Here is a 27,500-nt window from a genome sequence, read left to right as displayed (position 1 = left end):
AAGTAGCAGACATTTGACTATGGTTGATAATGTATAAGTGTGAGCCTAGCTGTGCGGTTAAGAAGCTTGCTTCTACACCGCATGTGTCTGTGTGTCTGCGGGTTTTGTCATTCATTCATTTCTATCTCTTTCTGTATTACAGATAAGTCAACTTGTGGAAGATATACAGAAACTACAAGCTACATATAGCAGCTTACAAGAATCAACGTCAGCTCGAGTAAGTATATATGTATTATTTTTTACTTTATTTTTTTTATTTTAGTTAGTTAGTTAGTTAGTTAGTTAATTTGGCTCAAAAGCAAATAGCAAGGCCATGTAGGGGGACATGGAGTTAAGTACAGGGTGGTGTTCATGTAAAGAGTTCAGGCCACTTGAGGTCCAGGGAGGCTTTGAACAAAGCGGTCGTCGGCATCTTCACCATCTCGTCTGGCAGCTTGTTCCACGGATCCGCAACCCGGACGGAGAAAGCTCCTCTCCTTCGATTGAGATGAAATCGTCGCAGGTAGAGCTTTTCGGAATGACCCCACAGCCGACGCTCTGGAGCAGGAGTGAAGAACAGCTCTTTCGAGAGGTTACACTTTCCGCTTATGATGTTGTGGGCGAGAATGAGATCACTACGGCGGCGGCGTTTTTCAAGAGAATAAAGGTCAAGCGTCCTCAGCCTTTCTTCGTAGGACAAATTTTTGAGACCATGAACCATGCGGGTAGCCAGCTTCTGGACTCTTTCGAGATGCTGTATGTCTTTGAGGAGATAAGGAGAAGAGGCTTGAATCCCATACTCCAATATGGGTCTCACCAGCGTGACATAGAGTGATAGGAATATGGCTGCTGTGAACATTCCGAATGACCGTAGTTTCAGCTCATGAGCTGTGGCCATGCTGGAGCACCGCCATTCGGTGTTGCTACATGATTTTACTTCACGAATGCTTTTTAGCAATTGCCATTTGGTGCATGAGAGAGTTCGATGCAGTTGCCCTCATCTGCACCTCCTGCCGTGAAGTTGGTTCATCCGGGACACCTGACAGGAAGAGATCAAGTTTTATTTTAAAGACATCTGCATCAACCCCATGCAGGTCTCTCAGGTTCTTCGGGAAGATATTGAAGAGCTGTGGGCCTCTGTGTGTGTGTGCGTATAAGAATATTATATGTGTGTGTATATATATATACATTCATATATATATATATGTATATAATACCTTTATACGCACACGACTGTCACTACATCAGTCTGATGATTGTGTAACACATGAAAGTTCTAGTTTTATCACAGTGTGTGTGTGTGTGTGTGTATATATATATATATATACATATATATCATATTTCAATATTGTAAAATTGTAAAAATTGCAAATAATAAAACGTGAAAATCAGACTAAGCTGGAATTTCATTGATTAATATATTCTTCTATACATCATCATACACACTCAGATATATGTATATATATATATATCACGTGATCATGTGACCGACCAGACCATCAGATGTTGTTACACATCGCTGGTCACAATGCATTCGCATTGTTTTAGCCTTCAAATGACGCCACCCCGCTGGCTAAGCGAGCAGGCCAACAGAAGAAAGAGTGGTGAAAGAGTACAACAGGGATCACCACTCCCTGCCAGAGCCTCGTGGAGCTTTTAGGTGTTTTCGCTCAATAAACACTCACAATGCCCGATCTGGGAATCGAAACCACGATCCTGCGACTGCGAGTCTGCTGCCCTAACCACTAGGCCATTGCGCCTCCACAGATATATATATATATATATATATATATATATATATATATATATATATCATCGTTTGATGTCCATCTTCCATGCATGTGTGGGCAGGACGGGTTGACAAGAGCCAACCAAGTAGAAGACTACCCCAGGTTTACTGTGTCTGTTTTGGCAGGGTTTTTACAGCTGGATGCCCTTCATGACAACAACCACTCAGAGTGATATATATATATATAACTGTATATGTATAACATGCATGTACATGCATATGCTAGCATAAGGCCCCTCCCCTCAGGTTTCATAGGCCTGTGACCTGTATGGCAACCTCATTTGTGCTGGGGCATGAGAAAAGCATTTAGTACCCACAGTTAAGTGGTTGGCATTAGGGACGTCGTCCAGCCATAGAAACCATGCTGGAGCAGACGTTGGGGCCTAATGCATTCCTTGGACCCATTGGATCCTTCCAAGTAACCCAACTCATTCCAGTATGGAGAAGGGGGCATTGAATGATGATGAGGATGAGAATGTGTGTGTTATGTATATATATATATATATATCATCTTCATCATTTAGCGTCCACTTTCCATGCTAGCATGGGTTGGACGGTTCAACTGGGGTCTGGGAAGACGGAAAGCTTCATCAGGCCCAGTCTGATCTGGCAGTGTTTCTACTGCTGGATGCCCTTCCTAACGCCAACCACTCGGTGAGTGTAGTGGGTGCTTTTTATGTGCCATATATATATATGTGTGTGTGTGTTGTGTTCTGTTGCTAAACCTTTATGTTTCTCCTTACTAAAGATCTCCAAGCTAGAGTTGGCCATCAGCAGGAAGAACAAGGCCTTCCATCTCCTGGAACTCAAGTTGAAATCAAAGGAAGAATTTGAAGAGTTACAGCAAAACCTCAGGTAAGTCTCATACTGTTGTGCATTTATGTGTGTGAACTGTGTTATGTTGATCTGCATGAGTGTATATATGCATGAGCCAATGTGTGAATATGTATACTCTTTTACTCTTCTACTCTTTCACTCTTTTACTTGTTTCAGTCATTTGACTGCGGCCATGCTGGAGCACCGCCTTTAGTCGAGCAAATCGACCCCGGGACTTATTCTTTGGAAGCCCAGTAACTTATTCTATCGGTCTCTTTTGCCGAACCGCTAAGTGACGGGGATGTAAACACACCAGCAACGGTTGTCAAGCAATGCTAGGGGGACAAACACAGACACACAAACACACACATGCATACATATATATATATACATATACACGACAGGCTTCTTTTAGTTTCTGTCTACCAAATCCACTCACAAGGCATTGGTCAGCCCGGGGCTATAGCAGAAGACACTTGCCCAAGATGTCACGCATCTGTATGTTTGTTTGTGTGTGTGTGTGTGTAAACTTTTATGTGTGTCTGTTGTGTCTTTGAGCCCCACCCTTTCATTCTGGCACATCTCTGCAGGTTTTGCCTTCGTCCACCTCCACGATCCTTTTACAAATCCTTTGCTTTCTATCTCTCTCATCTATCTTTCTCTCTCTCTCTCTCTCTCTCTCTCTCTCTCTCTCCCCCTCTCTCTCATCTATCTTTCTTTCTCTCTCTCTCTCTCTCTCTCTCCTCTCTCTCCTCTCTCACACACACACACATCCATTCCTGGCTCGACAGCCCTACTTATTTCTTGCCAAAGCCCCTTTTGTGTCCAGACTTCCCGCTCTCTCCAGCTAGTTCTAGGAAATTTCACCAGAAACATTTCCCAGACTCTTTGCTCCTCTGTTATCTCAACCACTTCCTCTTTTTTTCCCCTCACCTCTTTCTTCCCCTACCAGATTCCACTTCATCTTCACCATTGTCATCATCACCAGCAGCACTGCCACCTCCACCATCACCACCACCTCCACCGCCACCTACACCATCACCGCCACCTCCACCATCACCTCCACCATCACCACCACCTCCACCATCACCACCACATCCACCACCACCTCCATCACCGCCACCTCCACTATCACCGCCACCTCCACCATCACCACCACCTCCACCATCACTGCCACCTCCACCATCACCGCCACCTCCACCACCACCACCACCTCCATCACTACCACCACCAACACAATCACCCATTGCCACCACCACCACCACCCTATTGACTGTCTCTCTCTTCTCTTTCCAGTTCAATGAAGTCCTCTGAGTTCACCGAGCTGTGTGACGATGAAGAGTCATCGTCTCCAACGTCTGAAAGGTCTCTCGAGATGTTGTTGTTGCTGGACAAAGCCAAAAGTGAACATAGGTCCACACCAACGCAGCAGCAAGATTCTGACTCACAGCCATTAAATTTAACAGAATCTGAAAATTCCGGTGAGTCACACTTTTATATCTCTCTCTATATAAACGGCAGTTTGTCTGTCTGTGTGTCTGTCAGGTTGTACCCTCGCCCTGACCACGGCTTTCAACCGATTCTGATGAAACTTGACACACACATAGCCCAATGTCATAATTCAAAACCAACGCAGTGAAAATTTTGAAAAGTTCCCCCAGTTCTGAAAAAAATCGATAAATTCGACATGGGTCGAGAATCTAAGCTTTTTATTTGCAACACATTTTCTGTTGTAGTTTTCGCAACTTACAATCGATTTTCACCAAACTCATGGTGAAGCTTAATGTTACCCTAAGAAACTTAATTCTGATGTTAGTTTTCCATGCAATACCTTACCATCAGAAAAAATCGATAAAATCATGCCATTTTTGGAAATCGCGTTCAAATTCAAGATGACATATTTTCGACAATATCTTTAACAAATTGGCAGGAATTTTTTTTAAATTCACAGCGAGCATCATGTCTGCTCCAGGGGCTCTTACATACCCGGGCAATGCCGGGCTATGCTGCTAGTCTATAATACACGTCATGTCGCCCTTGGCCTAGCTGGGGCTTTGCACCAGCCACAGATTTGGTCAGCAGATGGTGGATGCTCTGAAAACAGACACAGTAGCCTGGTATAGGCTTCTGCCTGGCCAGCTCCTGTCAAACCGTCCAACCCTTGCCAGCATGGAAGATTCAGTCTGTTCCGTGTATTTATATCATCATCATCATCGTTTAACGTCCGCTTTCCATGCTAGCATGGGTTGGACGGTTTGACTGAGGGCTGGTGAACCAGATGGCTGCACAAGGCTTCAATCTTGATCTGGTAAAGTTTCTACAGCTGGATGCCCTTCCTAACGCCAACCACTCCGAGAGTGTAGTGGGTACTTTTTACGTGCCACCGGTACAGGGCCAGTCAGGCGGTACTGGCAACGACCTCTTTCGAATCTTTTACACATGCCACTGGCACAGGTGCCAGTAAGGCGATGCTGGTAACGATCACGCTCGAATGGTGCCCTTTTACGTGCCACTGGCATGGAAGCCAGTTAGCCGCTCTGGCAACGATCACGCTCGGATGGTGCTCTTAACACCCTACTAGCACGGGGCTCGAGTGCCATATACATGATGATGATGATGATGAAGATCCTCTTCCTCCTCATCATCATCATCATAGGTTCAGAAATAGCTGTGTGGTTAAGGAGTTTGCTTCCAGCCACCTGCTCTCCTTGTGTGGCACCACAAAGCCGTCTGAGTAGGCTTTCTAAATGGAAACTGTATCAAAGCCTGTCATACGTGTATGTATGTGTGTGTGTATTTGTGACAGCTTAGCTTAATGGTTCAGAGCTCCCAGCTGGTATCTTAGAGGTATCAGGTTCGATTTTCTGTAGTTGCCTGCTGACATCTCTTTCCCATCTTTGGACGAAATGCCTCTAAGCATTTTACCCCAGGATTCTAATCATTCAGCCAGCTCGCCACTTTAATCCAGTTTAATAAGGATAAAGTTATTTTATTAAATTCTTCATTATTACCAAAGTTAATTAAAACAAAGTCATTGTATTTTAACAGTAAATTTGGTAACATAGAGATTACCCCAACTCAGAGGTTCTCAACCATCTATGAACCCCTTTGATTACTATTTTATTCTGGTAGACCCCCATTTGATGTCTAAAAACTAGTTTCATAGAAACGTCTTTCAAAATTCCTATTTTGTTTTACACACATTAACTTGTGTAGGTTGAACAATGTAAAATGTTAGAGAAAGAAACCTAGCTCTTTCTTGCAATACATAACCAATACATACATCTAAAGCAGGGGTTCTCAACCATTTCTTATCTATGAACCCCCTTTGATTACTATTTCATTCTAGTGGCCCCTATAGCCATTCGATGTTTAAAAACTAGTTTTATAGAAACTTCTTTCCAAATTCCTAATTTGTTTCTCACACATTAGAAAGAAATCTAAATGTTTTTTGCAATACATGACCAATACATACATCTAAAGCTGGGGTTCTCTAACCATTTCTTATCTATGGATCCCTTTGATTACTATTTGATGTTTAAAAACTAGTTTTATAGAAACTTCTTTCCAAATTCATAATTTGTTTCTCACACATTAGAAAGAAATCTAAATGTTTTTTGCAATACATGACCAATACATACATCTAAAGCTGGGGTTCTCTAACCATTTCTTATCTATGGATCCCTTTGATTACTATTTGATGTTTAAAAACTAGTTTTATAGAAACTTCTTCCCAAATTCCTAATTTGTTTCTCACACATTAGAAAGAAATCTAAATGTTTTTTGCAATACATGACCAATACATACATCTAAAGCTGGGGTTCTCTAACCATTTCTTATCTATGGATCCCTTTGATTACTATTTGATGTTTAAAAACTAGTTTTATAGAAACTTCTTTCAAAATTCCTATTTTGTTTTCCACACATTAACTTGTGTAGGTTGAACTATGTAAAAATGTTAAAGAAAGCAATCCAGATGTTTCTTGCAATACAAAACCAATCATCTAAAGCAAAATATTTTCCAGGGGCCCTTAAATTATTATTGTGGATCCCCATTTTAGTATTTGGTTGCATGGACCCCATTTAAGGACCATTGACCTAATTAAATACTGTGTATAATTATATCTTAATAACTTAATTAATTAATTCTTCTCTGTTTTTCTCCGTCACAGTCAACAATACCAATTCAAATACTCTTGCCAATACAGAAGCATTTTCTACAATGCTAGGGGAGCAATCAGTTACGTCTCACCAACAGCACAACTCGTCTGGCCCCGGTAATCCGAGCACCCCAACAAGTAACGGACTACCTCCACCTCCTCCTCCTCTACCCGTTGAAAACCACCCACCTCCCCCGTCCCCACACAACAACAACAGCAACACATCCAATCACGTCCCGTTCTCCCCTCCACCCGCCACCACCACCACCACCACCACCACAAACTGTCAAATGCCACCGCCATCGTCTTCGTCATCGTCATCGCAATCATCGCAGTCATCGCAGTCGTCGTCACAGCAGTCTTCGCAGCAGTTTCTCAGCTACGGCAACGGACACTCGCCCACCTCACACCACCACCACCACCACCACTACATGCCTCCGTCGGTGGTCGTGAAACAGGAGCAAGGTGTCGGTGCCACTGCAAACTCCTCCAATGGCAAAAACCAAACTCTGGACACTAGTGGGGTTGCCAAGACAATTCGTGAGGTGCTAAGTATGCACAACATTGGTCAGAGACTCTTCGCCAAAGAAGTTCTTGGGTTGTCTCAGGGAACGGTCAGTGAGCTGCTCTCCAAACCGAAATCTTGGGATAAACTGACAGAAAAAGGCCGCGAATCGTATCGGAAAATGCATGCTTGGTGCGCTGACGAATCTAATATTTTAGCTCTGAAAGCTATTTCACCGAAAAAAAGTAAGTTTGCATCTTGACTTCTTAGTCTCTTTCTTTCCTTCTTTCTTTCTTTTTTCATGTGCATAATTATGGCTGCCCCCCTCGTTATCGAGTATGGCCATTGCACGAAGCTTAACTGTTACTGGTGCTCTGATCGAATGTGACTCTTTAGCCCAGCTAAAGATCTACAATGTCTTATAATTATGAAATTATTGTATACAGTGCTCAAGTGCACCACAACTTGTCAGAAAGTGCATATAAAGCATATGCAGTAATGTAGAAATGTCTGGAAAGCGAACAATGTATGAGTCAGATACATGCTTGTGTGTGTATGGAGGGGAGAAAAATCAGGTGTAGTGTTGGCGAATCTCAGGAAGCATGGAAGTTTTGAAAAATGCAGTGCTCCGACAACTAACAACTGATGCCGGCAGTTTGTTCCATGCTTCAGCGTATGTATGGAGGGGAGATAATCAAGTGTAGTGTTGGCAAATCTCAGGAAGTATGGAAGTTTTGAAGGATGCAGTATTGGCAACTAAAACCTTTACCGGCCAATAGCTAACTTAGCGAACATTTTGAAATTATATTTTCTGATCATATAAACCATTTTGAATATTATTTTAGCAGGTTTAACCCTTTAGTGTTCAAACCAGCCATATCCGGTCCAAATATTCTACATGTTTTATATTCAAACTGGCCATATCTAGCCTCTCGCACCTACCCGACAATGTCATTCTAAAAATAACAATCACATCATTGAGATCTCAAAGCTATGAGATAATGCATGATTAATTCAAAACAAGGCCAGATCCAGCCTCTCACACCTACCCTACAATGTCATTCTAAAAATAAACAATCACATCATTGAAACCTCAAAGCTATGAGATAATGCAGGATTAATTCAATAAGAGGCCAGATCCAGCCTCTCACACCTACCCTACAATGTCATTCTAAAAATAAACAATCACATCATTGAAATCTCAAAGCTATGAGATAATGCATGATTAATTCAAAACAAGGCCAGATCCAGCCTCTCACACCTACCCTACAATGTCATTCTAAAAATAAACAATCACATCATTGAAACCTCAAAGCTATGAGATAATGCAGGATTAATTCAAAACAAGGCCAGATCCAGCCTCTCACACCTACCCTACAATGTCATTCTAAAAATAAACAATCACATCATTGAAATCTCAAAGCTATGAGATAATGCATGATTAATTCAAAACAAGGCCAGATCCAGCCTCTCACACCTACCCAACAATGTCATTCTAAAAATAAAAACAATCACATCATTGGAATCTTAAAGCTATGAGATAATGCATGATTAATTCAAAACAAGGCCAGATCCAGCCTCTCACACCTACCCTACAATGTCATTCTAAAAATAAACAATCACATCATTGAAATCTCAAAGCTATGAGATAATGCATGATTAATTCAAAACAAGGCCAGATCCAGCCTCTCACACCTACCCTACAATGTCATTCTTAAAATAAACAATCACATCATTGAAATCTCAAAGCTATAAGGTAATGCATGATTAATTCAAAACAAGGCCAGATCCAGCCTCTCACAGCTACCCTACAATGTCATTCTAAAAATAAACAATCACATCATTGAAATCTCAAAGCTATGAGATAATGCATGATTAATTCAAAACAAGGCCAGATCCATCCTCTCACACCTACCCTACAATGTCATTCTAAAAATAAACAACCCCATCATTGAAATCTCAAAGCTATGAAATAATGCATGATTAATTCAAAACAAGGCCAGATCCAGCCTCTCACACCTACCCTACAATGTCATTCTAAAAATAAACAATCACATCATTGAAATCTCAAAGCTATGAGATAATGCATGATTAATTCAAAACAAGGCCAGATCCAGCCTCTCACACCTACCCTACAATGTCATTCTAAAAATAAACAATCACATCATTGAAATCTCAAAGCTATGAGATAATGCATGATTAATTCAAAACAAGGCCAGATCCTGTCTCTCACACCTACCCTACAATGTCATTCTAAAAATAAACAATCACATCATTGAAACCTCAAAACTATGAGATAATGCATGATTAATTCTAAACAATTTAAATAAAAAAGCATTACATTTAACAGAATAATCTGAACACTAAAGGGTTAAAGTGATTTCTTTTGTGCCATAAACCATTTACCATTTTTGTGTTGTTCCCTCACCACCACTCACTTCCATTGATATCCTGAACATGGGCTTATTTTGCTTAATGGTTAATCCAATTTACTCCGATGCTGCACATGCACAGATCGTGGCACTCTGTCAGTTACAATCAGCGCGTGCGTGTGTGTGTGTGTGTGTGTGTGTGTGTCACTCCGTCAGTTGAGACAATGAGGGTTCCAGTTGATCCGTTCAACGGAACAGCCTGCTCGTGAAATTATCGTGTAAGTGGCTGAGCACTCCACAGACACGTGTGCCCTTAATGTAGTTCTCAGGGAGATTCAACATGATATAAGACTGTGACAAGGCTGGCCCCTTTGAAATACAGGTACAACAGGAAACAGGAAGAAAGAGTGAGAGAAAGTTGTGGTGAAAGAGTACAGCAGGGTTCACCACCAGCCCCTTCCAGAGCCTCATGGAGCTTTTAGGTGTTTTCGCTTAATAAATGTTCACAATACATTATTTACATTCGATGGATATTTGTCCTCATCTTGTTTGTTGTTAACACAACGTTTCAGCTGATATACCCTCCAGCCATCATCAGGTGTCTTGGGGAAATTTCGAACCTGGTTCTCATTCCTAAGGTATTTTCCGATGTTATTATTATTATTATTATTGTTCAGGTCACTGCTTGGAATTGAACTCGGAATCTTGGGGTTAGTAGCCTGAGCGCTTAACCACTATGCCATATGCCTCTGGGCATATGGCATAGTGGTTAAGACATTCACAATGTCCGGTCTGGGAATTGAAACCACGATCCTACAACCGCGAGTCCGCTGCCCTAACCACTGGGCCGTTGTACCTCCACACATACATCTAAACCCCACACACACACTCACACATGTATACCCTAAATCTTCAATTAAAAATCTTCTCTTCTTAACAATATTTGGCTAAGCCATCATGACGACGCACACTCTTCAGATAGTGTCCGTGGTGGATTTTGCCATCTTTGCACTCCAACTATTCTTCATCTCATTTCGTCTCCACCTAGATTTTCCTTCATTGCTTATTGCATTCTTTGTAATTATTTCTAAATCTCTTCGTTACCGTCCTTTCCCCACCCACTCACCCACACCACATTTTTACTTTTTCCTAATTAACATTGCCTTCGCAGGTGGTGGGGGTGCTGGGGGGAAGAGGGCATAATTGTCTATTCTTTTTTACTTGTTTCTGTCGTTTGACTGCGGCCATGCTGGAGCACCACTTTTTAGTCAAACAAATCGACCCCCAGGACTTAGTCTTAGTAAGCCTAGTACTTATTCTATCGGTCTCTTTTGCTGATCGTGGGTGCCATTGAGGAACCAACAGACACAAAGACGCATAAATATATGCATATACATACATATATATATACATACACACACACACACACATATATATATATATATTATATATATATATATATATGTGTGCGTGTGTGACAGGCTTCTTTCAGTTTCTGTCTACCGAATCCATTCACACGGGTTTGACTGGCCTGAAGCTACAGTGGAAGACACTTGCCCAAGGTGCCACGCAGTGGGACTGAACTCGGAACTATGTGGTTGAGAAGCAAACTTCTTACCACTCAGCCACGCCTGTGGCTACATATACATACATATACTCTTTTACTTGTTTCCGTCATTTGACTGCGGCCATGCTGGAGCACCACTTTTTAGTCAAACAAATCGACCCCCAGGACTTAGTCTTAGTAAGCCTAGTACTATTCTATCGGTCTCTTTTGCTGAACCGCTAAGTGATGGGGACGTAAACACACCAGCATCGGTTGTCAAGCAATGCTAGGGGGACAAACACAGACACACAAACACACACACACACACATACATATATATATATATATATATATATATATATATATATATATTATATATATATAATATATATACATACATACATATATGTTTCCGTCTACCAAATCCACTCATTGGTCGGCCCGGGGCTATAGCAGAAGACACTTGCCCAAGATGCCACGCAGTGGGACTGAACCCGGAACCATGTGGTTGGTTAGCAAGCTACTTACCACACAGCCACTCCTGCGCCTATATATATATATATATATTTTTGGAATTTTTAAATATGCTTATGAGTACATTTGTGTGTGTGTGTGTCACTCCGTCAGTTGAGACAATGAGGGTTCCAGTTGATCCGTTCAACGGAACAGCCTGCTCGTGAAATTATCGTGTAAGTGGCTGAGCACTCCACAGACACGTGTGCCCTTAATGTAGTTCTCAGGGAGATTCAACATGATATAAGACTGTGACAAGGCTGGCCCCTTGAAATACAGGTACAACAGGAAACAGGAAGAAAGAGTGAGAGAAAGTTGTGGTGAAAGAGTACAGCAGGGTTCACCACCAGCCCCTTCCAGAGCCTCATGGAGCTTTTAGGTGTTTTCGCTTAATAAATGTTCACAATACATTATTTACATTCGATGGATATTTGTCCTCATCTTGTTTGTTGTTAACACAACGTTTCAGCTGATATACCCTCCAGCCATCATCAGGTGTCTTGGGGAAATTTCGAACCTGGTTCTCATTCCTAAGGTATTTTCCGATGTTATTATTATTATTATTATTATTGTTCAGGTCACTGCTTGGAATTGAACTCGGAATCTTGGGGTTAGTAGCCTGAGCGCTTAACCACTATGCCATATGCCTCTGGGCATATGGCATAGTGGTTAAGACATTCACAATGTCCGGTCTGGGAATTGAAACCACGATCCTACAACCGCGAGTCCGCTGCCCTAACCACTGGGCGTTGTACCTCCACACATACATCTAAACCCCACACACACACTCACACATGTATACCCTAAATCTTCAATTAAAAATCTTCTCTTCTTAACAATATTTGGCTAAGCCCATCATGACGACGCACACTCTTCAGATAGTGTCCGTGGTGGATTTTGCCATCTTTGCACTCCAACTATTCTTCATCTCATTTCGTCTCCACCTAGATTTTCCTTCATTGCTTTATTGCATTCTTTGTAATTATTTCTAAATCTCTTCGTTACCGTCCTTTCCCCACCCACTCACCCACACCACATTTTTACTTTTTCCTAATTAACATTGCCTTCGCAGGTGGTGGGGGTGCTGGGGGGAAGAGGGCATAATTGTCTATTCTTTTTTACTTGTTTCTGTCGTTTGACTGCGGCCATGCTGGAGCACCACTTTTTAGTCAAACAAATCGACCCCCAGGACTTAGTCTTAGTAAGCCTAGTACTTATTCTATCGGTCTCTTTTGCTGATCGTGGGTTGCCATTGAGGAACCAACAGACACAAAGACGCATAAATATATGCATATACATACATATATATATACATACACACACACACACACATATATATATATATATATATATGTGTGCGTGTGTGACAGGCTTCTTTCAGTTTCTGTCTACCGAATCCATTCACACGGGTTTGACTGGCCTGAAGCTACAGTGGAAGACACTTGCCCAAGGTGCCACGCAGTGGGACTGAACTCGGAACTATGTGGTTGAGAAGCAAACTTCTTACCACTCAGCCACGCCTGTGGCTACATATACATACATATACTCTTTTACTTGTTTCCGTCATTTGACTGCGGCCATGCTGGAGCACCGCCTTTAGTCGAGCAAATTGACCCTGGGACTTATTCTTTGTAAGCCCAGTACTTATTCTATCGGTCTCTTTTGCTGAACCGCTAAGTGATGGGGACGTAAACACACCAGCATCGGTTGTCAAGCAATGCTAGGGGGACAAACACAGACACACAAACACACACACACATACATATATATATATATATATATATATATATATATATATATATATATATATATATATATATATATACATACATACATATATGTTTCCGTCTACCAAATCCACTCATTGGTCGGCCCGGGGCTATAGCAGAAGACACTTGCCCAAGATGCCACGCAGTGGGACTGAACCCGGAACCATGTGGTTGGTTAGCAAGCTACTTACCACACAGCCACTCCTGCGCCTATATATATATATATATATTTTTGGAATTTTTAAATATGCTTATGAGTACATTTGTGTGTGTGTGTGTGTGTGTGTGTGTGGTATCTGTGTTATATTTGTTTTTCTTGTGTGCATGTGTGTGTGCATTCATCTGTGCATGTTCTTGCATGTATCTATTCTTGTCCTTGTGTATGTATATATGTATACACACACACACACACACACACACACACACATATATATATATATATATATACATATATATATATATATATATATGTATATATATATGTGTGTGTTTTATCTGTTTGTTCCTCCACCACCACCACCTCCTCCCTTTAATTTAAATCCAATAATTTCTACAATTATTTCACGGCCCTTTGCTTAAATTTCCTATTTTTCCCATTCCTAATTTACATATCATTTGCATTCCTGTCATTTTCACCGTCATCACCACTGCCGCCACCACCACCATCTGAAACCCAGTTGTAAATCCCTTCTGGGATTAAATCATTATCGTTAATCTCAATTAACCTAACGACTGCCTGTCTTCGTTTTCACTCCTCTTATTCAACATTGCACAAACTTTATTTCTTCCAATTTCAACTTGAATTAAATTTCTTTTTTTTTTCTCCCCCCCCCCCCGAATGACACTAAATTGTTGTGAGGGGTTAGTGTTGGGTCTTGGGGTAGAATTAGCTTGTACTTGATATAACATCGAAATAACCTTTCTTCTATACTTTTTCCCTCATTGACATCATTTGGCTGTTGGTATATCTTTTTTCTTTTTTTATAAGATCTTATATCTTTTTTGGCGGCAAGCTGGCAGAAACGTTAGCATGCCGGGCGAAATGCTTAGCGGTATTTCATCTGCCATTACGTTGTGAGTTCAAATTCCGCCGAGGTCGACTTTGCCTTTCATCTTTTCGGGGTCGATAAATTAAGTACCAGTTACGCACTGGGGTCGATGTAATCGACTTAATACCTATGTCTGTCCTTGTTTGTCCCCTCTGTGTTTAGCCCCTTGTGGGTAATAAAGAAATAGGTATTTCGTCTGCGTTACGTTGTGAGTTCAAATTCCGCCGAGGTCGACTTTGCCTTTCATCCTTTCGGGGTCGATAAATTAAGTACCAGTTACGCACTGGGGTCGATGTAATCGACTTAATACCTATGTCTGTCCTTGTTTGTCCCCTCTGTGTTTAGCCCCTTGTGGGTAATAAAGAAATAGGTATATCTTTTATCTTTTCTGCCGAGGTCAACTTTGCCTTTCATCCTTTCGGGATCGATAAATTAAGTACCAGTTACACACTGGGGTCGATGTAATCAATTTAATACCTATGTCTGTCCTTGTTTAGCCCCTTGTGGGTAATAAAGAAATAGGTATATCTTTTATCTTTTACTTGTTTCAGTCATTAGACTATCGCCATGCTGGGGCACTGCCCTGAAGAATTTTTAGTTGACCAAATCAACCCCAGGGTTTAATTTTAAAACCTAGTACTTATTCTATTGGTCTCTTTTGCTGAACCGCTAAGTTACTGGGATGTAGACACACCAACACCGGTTGTCAAGTGGTTGTCAGGTGCAAACACAGACAGAGACACACGCACACGCATAAATACAATGGGCTTCTTTAAGTTTCCATCTTTGATCTGCAAGGCTTTGGTCAGCCCAATGCTATAGTAGAAGACACTTGCCAATGCTGTGGAACTGAACCCAGAACCCTGTGGTTGGGAAGCAAACTTCTTACCACACAGCCATACCTCTGCCTCTACATACATATCTACCTACATATCTATCTAGCTATCTATCTATCTATCTATCTATATATATATATATTTATATACACACACACACACACACACACATAAAGGATGAAGACCCCCTTCGGTCATGAATGACCATGGGATTGCACCTAGAAAGTTACCCTCCCAGGCACAAGTCTGGGCAAGGTCGTTTATGGAAGACCAGCAGTCGCCCATGCATACCGGCCTCCCCTCTCCACACCACCAGTGTTATCCAAAGGAAAGGGAAAGGGACCGATACAGCTTGGCACCAGTGACATCACAACTCATTTCTACAGCTGAGTGAACTGGAGCAACATGAAATAAAGTGTCTTGCTCAAGAACACAATGTACAGCCTGGTTTGGGAATCAAACTCACTGTCTCGTGAGTGTGAGCCTGATGCTCTGAACACTGAACCATGTGCCTTCACATCTATATTTATACACACAGATATATACATTGTGCCGGTGGCACGTAAAAAGCCCCCACTACACTCACGGAATGGGGAATCACTCCGTCGGTTACGACGACGAGGGTTCCGGTTGATCCAATCAACGGAACAGCCTGCTCGTGAAATTATCGTGTAAGTGGCTGAGCACTCCACAGACACGTGTACCCTTAACGTAGTTCTCGGGGATATTCAGCGTGACACAGAGAGTGACAAGGCCGACCCTTTGAAATACAGGTACAACAGAAACAGGAAGAAAGAGTGAGAGAAAGTTGTGGTGAAAGAGTACAGCAGGGATCACCATCATCCCCTGCCGGAGCCTCGTGGAGCTTTTAGGTGTTTTCGCTCAATAAACACTCACAACGCCCGGTCTGGGAATCGAAACCGCGATCCTATGACCACGAGTCCGCTGCCCTAACCACTGGGCCATTGCGCCTCCACTACACTCACGGAATAGTTGGCGTTAGGAAGGGCATCCAACTGTCGAAATACTGCGAGATCAGGCTGGAGCCTGGTGCAGCATCCTGGCTTCCCAGACCCCAGTTAAACCGTCCAACCCATGCCAGCATGGAAAACGGGCATTAGATGATGATGAGGATTTGTGTGTGTGTTTGTGTATCCTTTTTGTTTGTCATTCACCCTTCACCTCTGCATAATTACCACCATCACCACTTGACAACTGGTGTTGCTTTGTTTATGTCCCTGTGACTTAACGTTCAGTATAAGAGAATGATAGAATAAGTACCAAGCATTAAAAATACGCACCTGGTTTGATCTGTTCAACCTAACCCATCCAGGGGTGACCTCCCCACCTGACTACAGTCCAATGACTGAAACAAATAAAACATTTTATCATCATCATGATTCATTCTATTATGTTGCCATTGCTGTTGTTATTTAGCCCTAGGTCAGGCCTTCCTGATTGAACGGTCACATGACCAAAGCCACATGCACCCTGCCCACCACCCCAATTCTTATTTTCAGGTGTTTATTGAAGCAATGCATCTAGGACTACAGTTATCCACGGTGTTCTTTGTTTTGCTTTGGTTTAGAAGAGTGTGGATTTGAGGAGAAATTGGCTGTTGTTTCAAGCACATCACGTGACCCTGTAGAGGCTCCCAAAGATTCATGCTCTTCCGTTCTCTCTCTCTCCCCCCCCCACTCCTTTCATTATAGAAATTATGTTTGGTGATGGCCTTTGTTTAGCCCTGAGCCATCTCTGATTGAGCAGACTTCTGATCAAAAATATTCCAACCATGTCCACCACATCTGGGGGGTTTTTTTAAGAGGAATTGGCTGCTATTTCTTGCACATCATGTGACCCTGAAGAGGCTCCTAAAGATTCATGGCCTTTGTTTAACCCCGAGCCATCTCTGATTGAGCAGACTTCTGATCAAAAATATTCCAACCATGCCCATCACATCTGGTTTGCATTATTGAATGTATCCTTCCATTTTAAGAGAATTCAATATGAGGGAGGGTTAGGTGAAAAGGCCCCACAAACCCCATGGGTCCTGTCCCTCTGATTTTGCAAACTGTAAATAGATTTGTTCTTTCTGTGGTGTTCCAAGTTCAAATCATGCTGTGGCCAACTTGGTCTTCTACCCTTCCAGGGGTTTATAAATAAAGGTACCAGCCATACGCTGGGGTCAGTATAGACAACCACACCATTTGCTTCCCTGCTCTCCCCTCCCTCTCTCTCTCTCTCTTCTGAATCAATGACATTGTTGAGAGGAGAGTCATAAGGGAGCGGTCACCGTGTCCCTTATCCCAGAACAGAAAGGGTGAAGGCGTGAATAGGTGGCTAGCAACCTTTTCTCATGGGGTGGGGTTGGGGGTTGGGGTGGAACTGCTACATAACTGGAATTGTCCCATGGGAGATGAAAGTAGCTGAGAAATCATGAAGCATACAAAACAAGCTGTCACTACTACTACTACTACTACCACCACCACTACAGCTACTACCACCACCACCATTATTGCTATCACTACTACTACTGCTATTACCACCATTATTGCTATCACTACTACTACTGCTATTACCACCACCACTGTTACTATCACCGCTACCACTACTATTAATAGTGCTACAACTACCACTACTACTATTACCACCACCACTACTATTACTACTGATACTACCACCACCACTATTACTATCACTGCCACCACCACCACTATTACTACTACTACCACCACTACTATTACTGTTACTACCACCAACACCACTACTACTAGTACTACTGCCACCACCACTACTATTACTACTACCACCATTACTACTGTTACTACTACTACTACTACTACTGCTATCCATCCATCCAATGCTACTCTTCCACCCCAAATGTCCTGATCTTCCATCACCAGCCTCCATGTCCTCGTCTTGGCATCCACTGTCTGCCACATGTCGAATGCTATCAACTCTTCTTGGACCCTGTATGTCTGTGCATGGGTTTTCCGGAGAAGGAGATCGCTGGACGTTTCGCCCTTGCTTCTCCAGCCAGTGTCTGTCCAGCAAACCGCGTTCTTCTTCTTTTCTCCGGTTACCAAGGTGAGGGGCCGAAGACTGCCATTACGGCCTCTGCTTTTGTAACAGAAGCCCTAAGAACTGCCTGAAGCATTTGCGTCTGTGTGCGGTGCCAGGTTTCTTTTCATGCCTCCCGTTCAATGACTATGCCGAGGAGCCCTGCAGAAGTACTACAGTGACCCCCTACAACTAATATATTTCTTTACTACCCACAAGGGGCGAAACATAGAGGGGACAAACAAGGACAGACAAAGGAGTTAAGTCGATTACATCGACCCCAGTGCGTAACTGGTACTTAATTTATCGACCCCGAAAGGATGAAAGGCAAAGTTGACCTCGGCGGAATTTGAACTCAGAACGTTGTGACAGATGAAATATTGCTCGGCATTTCGCCCAGCGTGCTAATGTTTCTTATTTCTTTATTGCCCACAAGGGACGAAACATAGAGGGGACAAACAAGGATAGACATAGGTATTAAGTTGATTACATCGACCCCAGTGCGTAACTGGTACTTAATTTAATGACCCCGAAAGGATGAAAGGCAAAGTTGACCTCGGTGGAATTTGAACTCAGAACGTTGTGGCAGACGAAATATTGCTCAGCATTTCGCCCAGCGTGCTAACGTTTCTTATTTCTTTATTGCCCACAAGGGACGAAATATAGAGGGGACAAACAAGGATAGACATAGGTATTAAGTCGATTACATCGACCCCAGTGCGTAACTGGTACTTAATTTATCGACCCCGAAAGGATGAAAGGCAGAGTCAACCTCGGCGGAAATTGAACTCAGAATGTAACGGTAGACGAAATACAGCTACGCATTTCGCCTGGCGTGCTGACAATTCTGCCAGCTCGCCTAACCCTAACCCCTACAACTAATACCAAACAACTACTACTACTACTACTACTACAATCACTGAAATGACCACTGGCTCTACAACTACTGTGTCCCATCCTCACTGTGTTGATATTATATTTAGGCAAATTTTTTAAACATTGCAGGTATAAAAAAGCAGCCACCAGATAGTGTGTTAAAGGAAACTTATACGAAGCCAGGTAAGATTAATTTCTCTCATATAATCCAAGTCTATCTATTAATCTGTTTCTCTGTCTCTCCCTCTAATCCACTTATGTATTTTGTTGGGGTTTTTTTTTTTTTTTTTTTTGTGTTCCCCCAGATGTATTTGAGCACTGCTTTGAAGGGTTCAGTCAAACAAACCGACCCCAGTTTATTCTTTTACTCTTTTACTTGTTTCAGTCGTTTAACTGCGGCCATGCTGGAGCACCGCCTTTAGTCGAGCAAATCGACCCCCGGGACTTATTCCTTGTAAGCCCAGTACTTATTCTATCAGTCTCTTTTGCCAAACCGTTAAGTGACGGGGACATAAACACACCAGCATCGGTTGTCAAGCAATGCTAGAGAGACAAACACAGACACACAAACATATACATACACATATATATATACATATATACGACAGGCTTCTTTCAGTTTCCGTCTACCAAATCCACTCACAAGGCATTGGTTGGCCCGGGGCTATAGCAGAAGACACTTGCCCAAGATGCCACGCAGTGGGACTGAACCCAGAACCATGTGGCTGGTTAGCAAGCTACTTACCACACGGCCACTCCTGCGCCTATTTGTTTTGTTTTTTTTTGTAAATGTGGTGCTTATTCTATCTACTCCTTATAACAAACGGCCAAGTTACAAGGACGCAACAAACCAACACCAGTCGTCAAGTGGTGGTAGGGGTGGTGGAAGTGGGACAAACGCACACACACATATATATGATGAAAGCTTCCACACAGTTTCCATCTACCAAATTCACCACAAGGCATTGGTTGGCCCAGCTGTATAGTAGAAGGCACTTTCCTCAAGTGCTGTGCAGTGGGACTGAACCTGAAAGTACATAGTTGGAGAGCAAGCTTCACAACCCCACAGCCATGCCTGCACCTTTATTCTTGTTCATTTCCACCTACCCACCCTTGTCCTCCATCATATGCAGTTACTTGCGCAGGAGTGGCTATGTGGTAAGTAGCTTGCTTCCCAACCATATGGTTCCAGGTTCAGTCCCACTGTGTGGCACCTTCGGCAAGTGTCTTCTACTATAGCCTCAGGCCAACCAAAGCCTTCTGAGTGGATTTGGTAGACGGAAACTGAAAGAAGCCCATTGTGTGTATATATATATATATATATATATATATATATATATATATATATATATAGGTGCAGGAGTGGCTGTGTGGTAAGTAGCTTGTTTACCAACCACATGGTTCCAGGTTCAGTCCCACTGCGTGGCACCTTGGGCAAGTGTCTTCTACTATAGCCTCAGGCCGACCAAAGCCTTGTGAGTGGATTAGGTAGACGCAAACTGAAAGAAGCCCGTTGTATATATGTGTATATATATATATATATATATGTGTGTGTGTGTGTGTGTGTATATGTTTGTGTGTCTGTGTTTGTCCCCCTAGCATTGCTTGACAACCGATGCTGGCATGTTTATGTCCCCGTCACTTAGCGGTTTGGCAAAAGAGACCGATAGAATAAGTACTGGGCTTACAAAGAATAAGTCCCGGGGTCGAGTTGCTCGATTAAAGGCGGTGCTCCAGCATGGCCGCAGTCAAATTGACTGAAACAAGTAAAAAGAGAAAAGAGAAAAAAATGCTACCTCAGTATATACTTTCACTGGTTTCTGTTGGGGGTAGAGAGAGGGGATTTGTCCCTTGTTCCCTTATTAAAAACCCTTCCCTTATTGAAACCTACACTTGTTGCTGTTGTTGTTGTTGTTGTTGGTTCTAGAACCTCTTGTTTGCCCTGTTTCAGCTGGATCTCAAGGTTTGATCACTAGTACTCAGAGGGAAGATTCCGCTACAGAAGAACGCATCAACCAAATTCTGAGCGCTGCTCAACACGCCATGAAGATGAAGTCATCGGAACATGTAAGTGTTGGCGTTATTCTTGTTCACTAATCACACGCTGCACTCTGAATGAGTGCAGGAAATAAGGGTTTCAAATGTTAGTACAAGCCCAGCAGTTTTGGGAATAAAAGTAAGTTCATTACATCGACGACCCCCCCAGTGTTCAATGGCTACTTATTTTGTCAACCCTGAAAGGATGAAAGTCGACCGCAGGGAAATTCAAATTCCCATCATCAAAAAACAGATGAAACAATTCTAAGCATTTTGCCTGACATGCTAACATTTCTGCCAGCTCACTCCCTTGAGTCGTGAAAATATTTGGTTTCAAAGTTTTGCACAAGGCCAGCAATACCAGGACAATTACTGTCTTCATGGCCTCAGTGTAGAAAGACACTAACGAATCAAATGGCTCAATGTTGTGTATTATTGCCAATTCTTGTAAAGTTTCTAGTACACTACCCGACCAATTTACTGGGAAGCTTGGGACCTGAAGTGTCCCAGATTTATGCATTTTCTAGTTCTCTGTAGACAGTCTGACTATATCTTTAATCTTCTACTAGTTTCAGTCATTAGACTGTGCCCATGCTGGGGCACTGCTTTGAATGATTCTTAGTTGATTCCCAAATCTGTGACAACAACTGAAACGGTCCTATATATATATGTATATATAACAGGAAGGTTTACGAAAATAAACAAAAGATGAAGGTAGGTGGAGTACAAACAAACAAATGTATTAGTATAGCACTCAGGAATAGAAAAAGTCTTTTACGTTTCGAGCCTACACTCTTCGACAGAAAGATACACAGAAAAATATAAGGAGAGAAAAAAATGTGTGTAGGAGCTAACGATCTAATGTTTGTGTGTGTGCATGCATGTGTGTACGCCTGTGCTGACATCATGTGGTGGTCGTAAATGAACATCAGTGTCATACAAGCAATTTTATTCGTTTCCAGCCTTCTGTGAAAAATATGTCTGGCGTTGGGGAATTATTACCTTGCTTGGAAAAAGGTGTGGAAGCCTGTGGCCTTGTAGTTAGGGTGTTTTGGACTCATCATTGCACGATTGTGGTTTCTATTCTCAGACCAGGCAACGCTTTGTGTTCTTGACCAAGATACTTTACTTCACATTGCTACAGTCCACTCGGCTGGCAAATGTGAGCAAGCTTGCAACTGACCAGCATCCTATCCTGGGAGTAAATATATGTATACTCTATGGTCTCTCCTGCCGAAGACAACATATGGCCTGCACAAATGTTTTGTTTATAATGATCAAATGGGTGTGCTCACTCTCTCCATCATATTGACATTGTCCGAACAGGTGCACTGTGCACCACACATAAGGGGTCAAAGTGATTGCAGAGTAACACAAGGTGAAGTCTTTTGCTCAAGAGCATAATGCACTGTCTGGTCTGGGAATTGAAACTACAATCTTGTGATTCTGAGTGCCGTGTCCTAACCACTAGGCCATGCGCACCCCAAGAAGGGATTGCACCTAGAATGTTACTCTGCGAGGAACAACTCTGAGCAAAGTTGTTTATGGAAAACCATCAGTCACCCAGGTTGATACAGCTAGGCACCAGTGACATGGTAACCCTTTTCTACAGCTGAGTGAGCTGGAGCAACACGAAATAAAGTGTCTTGCTCAAGAACACAATGTACAGCCTGGTCCAGGAATCAAACTCACTACCTCATTATTGTGATCCCTATACTCTAACCACTGAGCCAAGTGCCTTCAATACATATATATATATATATATATATATATATATATAATCATCATCATCATTGTTTAGCGTCTGCTTTCCATGCTGGCATGTGTTGGACAGTTTGACTGAGGACTGGTGAGCCAGATGGCTGCACCAGGCTTCAATTTGATCTGGCAAAGTTTCTGCAGCTGAATGCCCTTCCTAACACCAACCACTCTATCTATCTGTCTGTCTATCTATCTATCTATCTATCTATCTATCTATCTATCTACATACACCATGGAAGCTAGGAAACTGGCCCTTATGAGTCCATAGGGCTCAAGGAGGTTGCTTTAGCCTTATTTTTTAATATTGGGAAAAGGTGAGGGTCAGCTAGATAGAAAAGGCATCCAGCCTTAGAAGATCTGCCTCAACAAATTTAATCTGATCCATATGAATAATGTGAAGTTCTTCTTTCCATTCAGGGTAAATCTTTTTCTGGTATACAACATACCAGCCAGCAACGATCACCTTCCGTCGTACATGACTTGACCACAAATTTAAGTCACCCATTGCAGGTAAGTCAACTCACCCACTCAACCATTTCACCTCTCCAAATTCCACATCATTTCTCATCTCTTTTATTGTTACAATCATTGCTGTCATCTCCATCACAATCATCACGACCATTATCAGCATCCTCATCATCATTTTCATAATTATCACCATCTTCATGACTCAATCTTGATTTTTCTTATCCATATTCCTCAGGTGTCTACACCCGTACCACTTTCTGCCGGATACAAGGAACACTCCAAGAACACTGTGTCATCTTCCAAAAGTTCATTGACCTCCACAAATGGCACAGCGACAATGAACTCAATCGGTCGGTCTAGTCCTTCAGCTGTCTCTGTGAACTCTTCTCGAAGTCGCAGTGAATCTGGTACCCCAACCGAGCGTAAACACAGTCACAAGAACATCTCTTCGCAGAATTCCTCTTCCAAAGAGCGCGAGATGGCTGCCAAAGAAATGGTGACCCGCATCTATCGCGAGGAGTTGACAAAGCTCGCTCAGGCAGCAGAGAGCGCCGGTAACGTGGCAGCAAGTACAATGTACCAACAAGAACTTGCTCGTATTGCACAGAACATTCACCGAAACACGCCGCAGTCACAGGAAAGTTTCCATCAGCAGGATAAAGTGAACATCAAAACAGAACCACCGGACAATTCTTCTGAAGAGAATGCGTCTCAGACAAATGGTCCAATCGATCTTAGTAAACCCCATAGCGCGCCACAGACACCAACAACGGAAGCAGCATTTGCCGATAGCACCCGACATTCAGGAAGTGCCTTTTGCCTGGTTCGGCCACGTCTTAATGGCCAGGACAGCTATGAGCCTTCAAGATTCTCTTCCTATTTGCCTTCCGACTGCTTATCACCTTTGCAGCGAATGCAAAATATTGCTAATTCGTTAACCACTCGATCTCATGTTGGCACGCCATCCACCAAACCCCTCAAAGCTGTTTTGCCACCAATAACTCAAGAACAGTTTGACAAATATTCCAATATCGACACCGATATTCTGGTGAAACAGGTGAAAGAAACACTCAGTCAATACTCAATCAGCCAAAGGCTATTTGGTGAGAATGTTCTTGGACTTTCCCAGGGTAGCGTTAGTGATCTACTTGCAAGACCCAAGCCGTGGCACATGTTGACACAGAAAGGTCGTGAACCATTTATTCGAATGCAGATCTTCCTTGAAGATGGAGAGGCGATTCCGAAACTTGTTGCTTCACAATACAGAATCCCACCGGATAAACTCATGCGCAGTAATTCACAGAGTCAAGAGTCGAGTTCTTCTGGTGAGTCTCCTTAATTTTACCCCCATCGTTAACCTTCCTCGTTACTTTATTATTAATTTTTATTTTACATCATATTTGGTGAACAACAACTTTGTCATATCTCAGTTCATAGCTTCACTACATTGTTGAGAGTGGCAAGGGATTGCCTAATTGGGCAGAACAAATATCACACAGGGATTGTTTTTCTTTCCTTATTTTTCTTCTTCTTAAAACCCCAGGTTTTCCTGTTTTCTCACCACATTGTTTTAATCTTCTGCTGTTATATATATCAGTGAATTATATACACCACCTTGGGCAAGTGTCCTCTACTATAGCCTCAGGCCAACCAAAACTTAGTCAGTGAATTTGGTTGATGGAAACTGAAAGAAGCCCATCGTATATATGTGTATATATATATATTTGTGTGTCTGTGTTTGTCCCCCCCAACCAATGCTGGTGCATTTACGTCCCTGTAACGTAGCAGTTCGGCAAAGGAGACTGATAGAATAAGTACAAGACTTACAAAGAATAAGTCCTGGGTTTGACTTCTTCAACTGAAAACCCTTTGAGGCGGTGCTCCAGCATGGCCACAGCAAAATGCCTGAAACAAGTAAAAGAGTGCAAGAACATAGATGCAGGCATGGTTGTGTGGTTAAGTAGCTCACTTTGCAACCACAGGGTTTTGGGTTCAGTCCCACTGCATGGCACTTTGGGTAAGTGTCTTCTACTGTAACCTCAAGCTGACCAATGTGCCGTCAGCGAATTTGGTACACGGAAACTGCACAGAAGCCTGTGGCACTTGTGTGTGTGTGACTATCATTCCTGTCCCTTTACCTCTTGACCATTGGTATTGGTTTGTTTATGTCCCTCATAATTTAGAAGTTTCGCAGAAGAAACTAAAAAAACAAAACAGTGGGGTTGATACATTCGACTAAAAATTCTTCATGGTGGTGCTCTAGCTTGGCCACAGTCCATAGGGCAGAAGCAATTAAAAATTAAAAGATGAAGATGTATATAGTATGCATGCGGGTGCGTGTGTATGTATATATAAATGTATGTCTATATATATATAAATTAGAATTTAGAGACTAACTGCTGTCTAGTTATTCCATCAATAGTGAAAAGATATTATCTATAATAACCACATAGAAATTAATAAAATATCTTCTAATTATTATTCTAAAAATCTCATAACAAATCAAACACTATTGATGGAATAATTAAATAGTGGTTTGGCTCTAAATTCTATATATATATATATATATATGAGTATAATATATTGTGAATTTTGATTTAGTGTGCTGAATTGAAATTTTTTTCCCTGTTAGCTTGGAATTATTATATTCCCTAACCATTAATAATATATATATATATATTATATGTAGAAAAATACAAACTGGGACAAGAACGTAAAACATTTAGAAGACGATACAAAAAACACGGACGGGATATTCCAAGCCTTCAATCTTCAGTCAAGAACCGGATCATCCTAGCAATTTCGGCTGATTAATCTTGAGATCGATCTGATCCGGCCAGCCCCAAGGAAAAACTAAGCTACGAGCATTAGATTTCTTAGAAAAAGGATCGAATGTATACGAAACAGGGACAGAAAAACGGACGATGCCACACGAATATAAATACAAAAAACAATAATGGTAAAAACCCCGGGTGTCTTACGACTAATAAACAGTACAAGTTTAGCTGGCGTATTTATATATATATAATATAATATATATATATACATACATACAGATATGGAAATATTTTATTCTCAAATGTAGAATAATAATTCTGAATAGCAGAAATAGGCTTAGAACATCCTGATATTGCAAAAAAAAAAAATTGCTAGCGCCCAGTCTCATGGTTGGCCACTAACAGATTTTTCTGCAATATAAGGATGCTCTTTCATATTTCTGCTATTCACCATTATTATTCTGCATTTGAGAGTAAAATATTTCCATATTTGTATATTTAAATACATCTCAATGCTTCTAAATAAGCAAACTTTGTTTACATATATCATAATTTCATATATATATATATATATATATATATACTGTTTTACTCTTTTACTTGTTTCAGTCAGTTGACTGCGGCCATGCTGGAGCACCGCCTTTAGTCGAGCAAATCGACCCCGGGACTTATTCTTTGTAAGCCCAGTACTTATTCTATCGGTCTCTTTTGCCGAACCACTAAGTGACGGGGACATAAACACACCAGCATTGGTTGTCAAGCGATGTTGCGGGAGACAAACACAGACACATATATATATATATACATATATATGGCGGGCTTCTTTCAGTTTCCGTCTACCAAATCCACTCACAAGGCTTTGGTCGACCCGAGGCTATAGTGGAAGACACTTGCCCAAGGTGCCACGCAGTGGGACTGAACCCGGAACCATGTGGTTGGTAAGCAAGCTACTTACCACACAGCCACATATAAATGATAATTGTTCGAGGGAATATTATTCCTAACTTACAGGGAAAAATTCAATTCAGAAATACTAAATCAAATTTCACAAAATATAATATATATATATAAATTAGAAAAAACCCCACCTTTTATCAATTTGCAATGAACAATTAAATTACACCATCTAGAAAATTACATATAATAGAAATATTAAAAGTAAAATAACAATAATATACCGATGATTA

General features: G+C 41.8%; 1 protein-coding gene across 1 annotated transcript in view; it reads left to right on the top strand.

Moving 5' to 3' along the window:
• The window catches only part of LOC115225997 (homeobox protein cut-like 1), a 94,342-nt gene that overhangs the window by 32,999 nt on the left and 33,843 nt on the right, over nucleotides 1-27,500 (top strand). Inside the window, exons 7-14 of the mRNA XM_036514794.1 lie at nucleotides 143-217; nucleotides 2,517-2,623; nucleotides 3,881-4,065; nucleotides 6,757-7,494; nucleotides 19,400-19,453; nucleotides 21,222-21,337; nucleotides 23,486-23,578; nucleotides 23,772-24,861. Coding sequence (XP_036370687.1) covers nucleotides 143-217; nucleotides 2,517-2,623; nucleotides 3,881-4,065; nucleotides 6,757-7,494; nucleotides 19,400-19,453; nucleotides 21,222-21,337; nucleotides 23,486-23,578; nucleotides 23,772-24,861 — 2,458 coding nt within the window. The remainder of the gene's footprint in view (nucleotides 1-142; nucleotides 218-2,516; nucleotides 2,624-3,880; nucleotides 4,066-6,756; nucleotides 7,495-19,399; nucleotides 19,454-21,221; nucleotides 21,338-23,485; nucleotides 23,579-23,771; nucleotides 24,862-27,500) is intronic.

This window comes from Octopus sinensis, linkage group LG29, assembly GCF_006345805.1.
Source record: "Octopus sinensis linkage group LG29, ASM634580v1, whole genome shotgun sequence".
Taxonomy (NCBI): domain Eukaryota; kingdom Metazoa; phylum Mollusca; class Cephalopoda; order Octopoda; family Octopodidae; genus Octopus; species Octopus sinensis.
This window is presented reverse-complemented; position numbering and strand designations above follow the sequence as displayed.